This window comes from Gossypium hirsutum, chromosome A09, assembly GCF_007990345.1.
Source record: "Gossypium hirsutum isolate 1008001.06 chromosome A09, Gossypium_hirsutum_v2.1, whole genome shotgun sequence".
NCBI classification, from domain to species: Eukaryota; Viridiplantae; Streptophyta; class Magnoliopsida; order Malvales; family Malvaceae; genus Gossypium; species Gossypium hirsutum.
In genome coordinates, this window is record NC_053432.1 from 83088444 (window position 1) to 83099348 (window position 10905).

Below are 10905 nucleotides of genomic sequence, written 5' to 3' on the forward strand. Positions count from 1 at the left end.
TAAAAATTGTTTTTACTCAAAACAAGGGCAAAGTATCGATACTTAAACAAAAGGTATTGATACATTTTTCTTTACCATTGTACAAAATATCAATACCAAAATAGCATTCTGGAACTCCAAAAATTCAAATTTTGATAAAGGTATCAATACCTAGCCTTCAATATCGATACCAACATAAAAAAACGATACCAAAATTACATTATGTTTTGGAAAATTTGAGTTTCAAAGCCTAGGTATCAATACCTATACTCTTGGTATCGATACCTTGTGTAAATTTTAGTAAAACTCAGTTAAAAAGTTCACTAAACCTCCTACAATATATTGGATTCATCTCAAAACTTAAAGCCAATTTAAGATACATTAAAACTACTTAAAACAACTTCAAATCAATCATAATTGTCACATTAACAAACCACATTTGCAAACATACTTACAACTTCAATAATTCATTTCATATAGAACCAAAATACTTCAAATAAAAACCAAAATAGATAGTTTTTCAAAAGTTTGCATTTTAGTCCCTAACACTTAGGAACACATTTGGTCTACCTATGTACATGCCATTTAAACTCAAAATATAGTACCTATTCTTGGAGATTTTGGGGATGTGATGAGATGAGATGAGAGATCTCCTAACTCGACTCTAGCTCTTCAAGTCTAATTGTACCTGCGCGTTGAAATAAACACGTTAAGCAGGTGAAGGCTTAGTAAGCACTATAAGGTAACTAATACATAAATAAATCATATTTGTTACAGGCCAATTTTAGCCTACCATTACAAAAGGGGCCGTTTACAACAAAAACCCACCAGACCCATTACATTAAACCCACACATTAGAACCCAAACCCCATTTACATTAAACCAAACCCAAATACAACTAACCCTACCCAAACCTTAGCCCAACTACCCAAGACCCAACACAGCAGACCCAATCCTAGAAGCCCAAATCCCACCAAATCCTAGCCACCTATCCCCTTCCCACTTGTGCCGAACCTACCCACCTACCCTCTGCACCCCCTTGCCCCTGATTAACCGGCCACTTACCCACTGACAGCACCATCAGTCACCTCCACCGTTTGTGTCCAGCTCCTGCAAACAGAATACAATAAAAGTAGTAATATTAAAAAATAAATGTAGAAGGGTTATAAATACCCGAATGAAAAAATTGTAAGGGGTTCGGATTTTAAAATCAGAAAAAGAAGCATTCGATAGTTTCAAAAACACAAAAGAAATAAGAAAAATCATCAAAATCCAGAATCAAAATAGCAGTCCATTGATCATTTAGATTCAATAACAATGTTCAAAGCAAACGAAATATCAAAGATCAACAAATCAGAAGCTAAAAAGACCAAAAGGTGATTTTTTTATATTTCTATTTCGTTTTAAAACCTATTTTAATCACCTATACATATTAAAATACAATAAAATAATAAGATAAACAAGCAAAAAAAAAGAGAAAAAATTTGAAATTTTACCACGGTGGCCGCGCCGGCAAAGGTCTGATGACTAGCCCCCTGGCCGGATTCCCTCCCTTCATTCTCCCCTCTCTCCTTTCTCCCCTCTCTTTTTTCTTTTTTTTTTCTCTTCTGTTGTAACAAATAATTTTTTAAAAAAATTTTAACTTTTATAAGGGACCAAAACGGTGTGTTTTGGTCGGCGCCATTTTGGGCCCCCGGTCGGGTCGACCCGACCAGCCCCAGGTCAGGATCTGTGTGTTTTTTAGCGGAAGGGCAATTTGCACATTTGGCCCTTCTACTTTTCTGAGAGTTCGCAATTAAGTTCCTACGATTTTGCAATTTGGCCACCTAATTCTCTGAGGTTTTCAATTTAGCCCCGTACCAAGCGCTGCGTTTTAATGACTGGGGATATTGCTGTTTTGGTCCTCCCATGTTGAGCGTATATTGCAATCTAGTCCTCTCCTTCTTATTTTCTTTTCAAATCTACCCCACAACTTTGTTTTTAGTTTAATTTTAATCCTTTTTTCGTTTATTTTTATTTTTTATTAAATATCCTTGTTATTTTTATATTATTGATATTATTATTATTATTATTATATATGTTAGTATGTACTCTCGTTATATGCGTATACATATATGTATTTGTATTTAGTTTATTTATTTATTTTATTTTAATATTTTTAATGCTATACTTGCTTTTATATTTTCAATATTATTATTATTGTTATTATTACCAATATTTATATATGTTTTGTTATATACGTATATATTTTATATATTATTATTTTTATTATACATATTATGTATATATTAAATATCGTATTATTCATGTATTATATCATATATGCATATATCTTTAATAAATATATATATAAGTATATCTTTATGTAATATTAGTATTATTATTAATATTAATATGTTTTTTTAACATTGTAATTATATGTGTATATATTATGTAAATATTTTAATATTATATTATATATACGTTTTATATATATTATGAACATGTATTTTCAATATTATTAGTTAAATCTTTGTATATATTACCCTTTGTACATATTTCCATATTATCCCATGTATATATTTTTTTAAAAAAATTCTATTATATGTATATGTTTATTTTTTATCATATTGTATATATATTATTATTACATTTGTTTTATTCCTACTACATTTATCATTAATATTTGCACATATATTTTATTCTTGTACACATATTCTATATATATAGTTTTATTTTCATAAATCATTATATTCATTATTATGCTTATTATCTCCACTTACTATTTTATTTCAATATTATTATATGTTATTTGGTATACATATATCTTTTATTGTTACTATTTTTGCTATTATTATTAGCATAGGTCTGTTATATATGTGTATTGTATATGTTCATTTTAAATATGTTATGTATGTATATATATATTATGTACCCATATTATTCCTATTTTATGTACATATTCTTAATGTCATTATTACGTATATATATTCATTGTTTCCATCTCATATTTAATTTTAGTATTACATTATATCTTTATTGTGTATAATATTATTGTCATACTTATATTTGTTTCAATGCACTTCTAGATTTGTCATTTATTTATCTTTATTTCATGTCAATTTGCTTTACGTTTAAACGAAAAAAATTTTCTAATTAATTTTCAATAAGCAAGGCAACGTACCGATTTAACATTTAAGTCATCGATTTTATCGCTATGTTGGGTGAATATCAATTGACTTGTGTTAAAACGGTATATCCTTCTCAAAAATAAAAAAATTGAAAATTCTCGTGTTTCAATCGGATCACGATTAAATCTTACATTGAACTCGTATTTTTGGAAATCAAGACAACACATGTTTATAAGATACCAATTTTGGGCGTCGCGAGGGTGCTAATACCTTCCTCGCGCGTAACCGACTCCCGAACCCTAATTCTTCTCTGACTTTTAACGTAGACCTAAACTCGGCCTTCTTTTTGTTTTAAAAAAGGAATCTAATAGGTGTCCGATCACACCTAGGAAAAAGGATCGGTGGCGACTCCCTGTTTATTTTAAAATCAAATTTCAGTTTTCAAATTTTCAATAGATCGCCACAATTAGCGACCGAAAGCTAAATTTTTATGTCGCTACAATATTATAATGTTTAAAATTATTAAATTTAAAACATATTATGCACAAGCAAAATTTCTACAATTATATCTTACTTTAACAAAAATTCAACTTACTTTTGATAGCTATTAAACTTACCACAACACTTTTGTGGAAATCATTTGTTCACCTTTCACAACCTTAGCCCATAGTACACTTTTATAGAACGTATTGGATATACAGAACAATTACAGAGGTGCATTATTATGCACTAATGAACAGAGAGCACTAAGGTGCTATACAAAGAGCACAAATGTGCTAAATGGAGAGCATTAATGTGTTAATAATCGGAGAGCATGCTAAGGTCCCTTAATGACATGCTACTAATATCCTAGTAGTTCTAAATTCTGTCTACTTGGGCATTAAATTTGAATTTAATACAATTTCTCATAATAAATATATGTCTTGAAAAATATTCCATATTTTTCCTATTTCACAAGTTAGTCCTTAATAAATAAGTCATATGTATAGTATCTTTTTCACACATATATTTCTTTCACAACATCATTACTTAATATTCAAACAATTATATCATTTCATATTCTTCACCTATACTTTTCTTTACATATTTCATAATTCCACAATTTAATCATTTGTTTAATATTTATATATATTTATTTTACATTTGTATCATAAATAATTTATATACTAAAATCATAAACATTTAAAAAAATAAATTTAAATCCTTGTAGCACTTATGAAATATCCTCTTCTTCCTTTATCTTCAACCTTCTCTTTTCCTTTTCTTTCAATTACGTCCCCTCCTTTCTTTTCTTTCTCGTCAATTTTCATAACAAGCATATAACATTTATATATTAAAGACCAAAATCAAGTGACTTTCCTATGCTATTTAATATAAACAAACATATATGACATGATAATTTCATCATTTCTTACCTTAACTCCTTGAAAACCAAAAACTTAAGTCTTGTTTTTTCCCTTCTTTAACATATTTACGAGGGTTCTCTCATGAAACTAAGATGCTCACTAGCCTTTAATATAGTTTTTACTAAAGAAATTCGAAAGAAAATGAAGGTTTTGAGCTTGGAGTGTTCAACAACGGAGAAAGGACACAAAGAGAATAAAAACAATAGATGGGTGATGGTAGAGATGAAAGTGATGATTTGGTAAAAAAAAGATGACAACTTTTCATCTTTTCTCCAATTTTCTACGCCATTCCCTAAAAAGTCTCACTATTTTTAAGTAAAATGATAAAATTGTTAATAAGTCCTCTAGCCATTCATCTTTTCACTATAGCCTCAAATCATTATGCCCAATAAATATTTACTCGGCTAATTTACACTTTATTCTTCCTCATCTTTCATAATTCCTAGGATGACTCATACTTCACTTTGGTTAAATTTCTTCTTAATCTTTCCTTCCTTTCCACTACTATTATGTATCTCCTAACTTAGTATTTTTCCTATCTTGGGCACAACAAATTCTCTATTCTTTCAATTAAGTCAATGCATCTATTTAAAATTTTCCTATCTAAGGAGTATTTTCTAATTTTTTATTGGGTCTAAATACTTCCTAATTTAATACTCAATTCCTATTTATTATATTTCAAGAATTTTGCACTAATTCTCGACCTGATTCATCACTGTACCTAACTTCGAGTTAAAACGTAGATATTACACAACTCAAACCTAACCCAAGCCATGATCAAGTTTATTGTCCACGACCATTTCTACCTTCCAATAATATAATTTATTTTAAAAACAAAACATCATTAAAATAAACTTTTCGAATTGATGCTCGATTGATTCCTGATAGTAATTTAATGGGATGTTTAAAACAAATAATAATGGAAAAATTATATTGAGATGTTTAAAAATAAATAATAATATAGATAAAAATATATTATACGAATAAAAAGATATCCATATCGACATCCTATGCAAAATATGTGGTGGATAAGTGTACTTCATATTTATTTCAAGGTTTTGGAGTTTGTGGAGGCAAAATCACAATCAACAATCATCCATGGAGAACTATGTACCTATGCATGAATGCCGTGTACACAAAATCTCCATCATCGTCAACAGAACCCATGCTATCCTCCATTCCATAGCCATACTGTTCTTGATTCATTACAGGCTTTCCTTCTTTTTCCAACATCCCCCAAACATCACCATCCCCACTCTTCCATGGCTTCTAATCTTCGTCTCCGAGTTGCTTCTCTGTTTAGCATGGCTCCTTACACAATTCTATCGTTGGCGCCCTGTTTACCGGACCGTATTCCCCGAGAGATTGCCAGCTGATGATAAGCTTCCGGCCATTGATGTTTTCATTTGCACTGCGGATCCTAACAAGGAGCCGAGTGTGGAAGTTATGAATACTGTGATATCGGCTATGGCGTTGGATTATCCACCGGAAAAGCTTCATGTTTATGTTTCCGACGACGCTGGCTCCGATGCAACGTTGCGCTGTACGAAGGAGGCTTGGAACTTTGCCAGGTATTGGGTTCCTTTTTGTAGGAAATATGGCCTCGTGACTGCTTGTCCGGACGTTTATTTTTCAAGCTCCGAAGATAGCTTTAAGGGTTCTTCGGAGTTCAAGGCAGAGAGGAAAAAGATGGAAGTAATATACTGCAAATTTATACATTATTTATATACATTATATACTTATTACAAACTTTGCTTTGCTAATTAAAGACCACTATCAGTGGATTACTAAAATTTTTTTAATAACAAAATTAAATTATATATTTTTATGAAATTTTTATTATTTCAATTATTATAATTTTTAAAGAATTAGATTAAATTTTTATCAAAATTAAAATATAATTTTATTATTTTTAATTTAAATTTTTATAAATTATGAAGTCTCTAACTATATGACCAAAGGCACAGGTATCCAGAAATGATAAATTAAAGTTTATTTATTTTTTTGGTTAAGGAAAAATACGAGATTTTGAAGCAACGGATACGGAGAATTGTGCAAGAAAATCATACGGATGTCCCCGTCAACAATAAACTTGACCACTCATCAATAATCGAGGTATATCCCCTAATTTCAATTCATTTTAATTCTTTTTTTTGGTATTTATTTTATTATTAAAATGGACAGTGAAATTGCCATTTTCTTATATTCATTAAAAAAGTTTAAGATAGTTTTATTACTATTTATACTTATTTTTTTTATATCTAAAACAATATGATGTTATTAGAAAAATAATTGTTGATAAAAAAGTTATAAATTATTTTGCAGGTTATAAACGAGTATCACAAAGAGAAAGACGAAGTTAAAATACCTATACTTGTTTATGTTTCTCGTGAGAAAAGACCTTCTCATCATCATAATTTCAAAGCTGGAGCCCTTAATGTCCTTGTACGTCACTTTAGATTTATGAGTAATTGTTTAATTTGATCGATTTGATTATAAGTTTGATTGATTTTCTTCAAATATAATCAAATGGATAAATTAATATAAGCTTAATTGATTTGACTAAACTAATTTGATATTTTTAAATTCAATTGGTTATGCGGATTAATCAATTATTTTTTTTACTATAGTCTCTTTTAAGAAAAGTTGAGTTTCATTGGAAGATTGAGGTTAATATAATCGGCCTGGTCAAGCATTGATAAAAGTTGCCCTCATGATCCTCTTTAGAGAAGGGGAATAGAATATTAACAATACATTCCCGTAAGCCCCTGGGCAAGGGCAATTACGGGGAATACAATACTAAACATGTTTGATATTTCACTCATGAGCAAGGTTAGTTAATTAAGTTATGAAATTCAATATCCAATAACCGATCAACTTAATCATTTTAATTAAGACATTAATCAATTTAACCGAATTGATCAAATAACTTGGTTATCATCACTTCTCACTCATCCCTACTCTACTTTAAGTCACATTTTTTTCCTGTTAGCTAACATATTAATAGCTTATGTTATGTTTATGTTGTATTCTTTTTATTGTCAGCTTCGAGTCTCAGCGATGATAAGCAATTCTCCGTATATTCTAGTTCTTGATTGTGACATGCATTGCAATGATCCAACTTCAGCTAGACAAGCAATGTGTTACCATTGTGATCCTCAAACATCTCAATCTATAGCATTCGTGCAATTCCCACAAACATTTCGAAATATTAGTGAAGACGACATCTATGACAGTCAACTTCGATTTGTATTCAAGGTTGATAACTAAGATATTGTGTGTATATATATTGAAATTGATCTTTTAATTTGATGAGAAGGAGTGGTGGTTGACTGTTTTATTCATTTCTCTCCTTTGAATTCAGATACAATGGCATGGATTCGATGGTGCCGGAGGACCAACAATATCGGGTACAAACTTTTATATAAAGAGGGAAGCATTATTAGGCAGTTTTAGTAAGCAACAAGGTGAGTCAAATTGTTGTTACTACTTTCAACCATTAAAAAAAATGTTATTACTACTGAATTAAAGGTTTTTGTATTGATATGAAAATATAATAAATTGTTATTATTATTTTGCTTAAGTTTGAAGTGAGGGAGGCTTGCCTTGACCCAAAAATTCATTTCAGTATTAAAATAAAAATAATTTTTTAAAAATATTTTATTTTAATATTTCTATATATTTAATAAAAGATTATTTTTTTATTAAATATGAATTATTGTATATGAGTACGTAGGGTCAGGTAAGGGGAGACTCAATATATATATATTTAACTATGTAGAGATGCCAATGAGGTGGGTGATTTTTTGCCTGCCTCAATCTCCATCAAGCTTTTTACCTCTAATCAATTGTAGCATAAATTGTTAACAAGTTTTTTTAGGACATAACAAATTGATAAATTGAAAATGTTTTAACTAATGACTCGTTAATATAGACCTTATGGCACTCAAAAGATCATTTGGTCCATCCAATGACTTCATTAAAACCCTAGTCGAAGACTATAAGCCATGTTTCATAAAAGATGGAGAATCTTCAAGGATGTTGCTAGAACATGCCAATGTTTTAGCCTCTTGCTCTTATGAAGATCAAACAACATGGGGTACAAAGGTAAGTATACATTAGCTTCTTCCTCCAAAATTTTAATGATACTTTATAATTTTTTGAACATATTGAATCTAAACTATTTGTATATATGATCGATACACATATGTTTACAAATTAATTATTGTGTTTTAGATACACATGTATTTACAATTTGATGACTAGACTGACAGAAGAATTTGACTGATGCAATACTAATACTCTGAGGATTCAATTAGAATATTTTGAAATTTAGGGACTAATTTATGCTATAGACAATAATTTGGATATGTTTGGTGTAATTAACCCTTTTATATATGTTTATGCAGGTTGGTTTTTTGTACTTCTGCGTGTTGGAAGATTACTTCACTGGATTTACTTTACATCGTAAAGGTTCGAAATCAGTGTATCTTTATCCCAAAAGGCCACAATTCTTAGGGATAAGCAGCACAAATTTTAATGAAACATCAATTCAATGGACAAGATGGGTATCCGGCCTTACTAGTGTTACTATTTCTAGGTTTTGCCCTCTCATTTGTGGGCCTCTAAAGATGTCTTTGGTTCATCTTATGTGCTATTTAGAAGTTGCATGTATGCCTCTTCTTTGTTGCCTCTCTGTTTGGGGTTTTGCTCTTATACCTCAACTTTGTCTCTTCAATGGCATCCCTTTGTACCCGAAGGTAAAAAGCATTCATATTTGACATCATATTAGTTATTCTCGATTAGGACAAACCTTTTATTTTATTTTTTTTGTGTCACAGATTTCGGACTCGAACTTCAACATATTTTCGATAATTTTCATATCAGCTATTTCAAAAAGCTTATATGATATTGTTACAACCGGTGATCAATTTAGGGTATGGAAAAATGAATGGAGAATATGGATGGTAAGATCCGTAACATGTTATACTTACGGAAGCTTGGATGCTATTTTGAATAAGCTTGGCATAAAGGAAGCTAGCTTTTTGCCAACCAATAAAGTAACAGATGATGAACAATTTAAGCTATACGAGATGGGTATTTTTGATTTTCGTGCAGCCACCATGTTTCTTGCTCCGTTGGTTGTAGTTATTCTCGTAAACTTTGCAGCATTTGTTGGAGCTGTTTTCAAAGCTTTGGTTGTGGATGATAATGGAGATCGGTACTGGGAAAAGATGTTCGGCCAAATGTTTCTTTCGTTTTACATATTGGTTTCGAATTATGTAATTATTGAAGGGATGATTATAAGGAAAGACAAGGCTAGTATTCCACTATCTGCTACTTTGTGGTCTGTTGTGTTTTCAGTATTTATCTTGTTGATTGGCTCTGCCATTTTGTGTTAAATTTTGACATTGGAAAAACAGAAATACTTGGTTAGGATTTCTAAGTTATTTCATGTTTTTATTGTATGTTGAATTATTGAAGGGATGATATTATATATGTTGATCATTTATTTTTATGCATTTTTTTTCTCATCCAAAAATAATTTATTTCATAGAAAAAGCTCTTTAGAGGTAATGCTTTTGGCTTGTTGAAGGTCTCTTCTCTTGTTTCTTTTGCATTTTATGATTTGGAAATTAAGTTGACGGGTTTGTGGATTAGGGTTTGAACACTTAATATTTTTATAGAAAATAAAAATGAATATTGTAAAAGTTTTCACTTTGAGATTTCAAAAGCTTTATTAAACACTTAATTTTTTTTATTTTACTTTATTTTTAGTTTTTATTTTTAAAAGTTATGCAATAACATTTTATTTTTCTTTAAAATTTTCGTTTTAAATTATGTTAGATAAGTTTTAAAGTATCATTTAATGGTTTTAATAATGGAAGAATCTAATTGATATAATATTAATAGTTTAGGGATGTTATTAAAATGTTTTAAAGTTTGGAGACCAAATTTTTATTTTTTTAGTTCTCTTTGATTTTTTGGGCCAGTTTTATAGTTGGGCTTGAAAGGAGTAAAAATGGGTTTGGGCATGTTTTGCATGGCCTTTTTAGCTTTGTCTTTGGGTTAGTAATAACGGATTGCTCTATTCGTATTATTTTGTTACTTGCTCTATTTTTATTATTATGTTTTTATAGAGATAATTTTAGCATTTTGGTTAATTTTATTATATTTTATAATTTTTTCAGCTTAATTTTATTATATTATATTTTCTTTGTTCTAATTTTTACTTCCATTTTATTATCATTTTAATTATTTCTAGATAGTAATGATTTTGTTCAATTTGAAAAAAAATGAAGAGAGTGTCCAGTTTGGTGGAGCAAAATTTTTAGTGAAAAGTGCATCTAAAGCTGCTTATATCCCATTGTGAAACCAAAGATTGGTGACAGCCTTCGCACCAACACCTG

The 10905-nt window shown here is 29.7% G+C and overlaps 1 protein-coding gene across 1 annotated transcript; it reads left to right on the forward strand.

Moving 5' to 3' along the window:
• The first annotated feature begins 5482 nt into the window (after positions 1-5482).
• Positions 5483-10017, forward strand: LOC107928422 (cellulose synthase-like protein E1). Its single transcript, XM_016859646.2, has 8 exons — positions 5483-6190; positions 6509-6610; positions 6821-6940; positions 7541-7753; positions 7860-7962; positions 8430-8602; positions 8905-9255; positions 9337-10017. Exons 1-8 carry the CDS (start codon positions 5594-5596, stop codon positions 9895-9897), a joined length of 2220 nt encoding a protein of 739 aa, XP_016715135.1. The 5' UTR covers positions 5483-5593; the 3' UTR covers positions 9898-10017.
• The last annotated feature ends 888 nt before the right edge of the window (positions 10018-10905 follow it).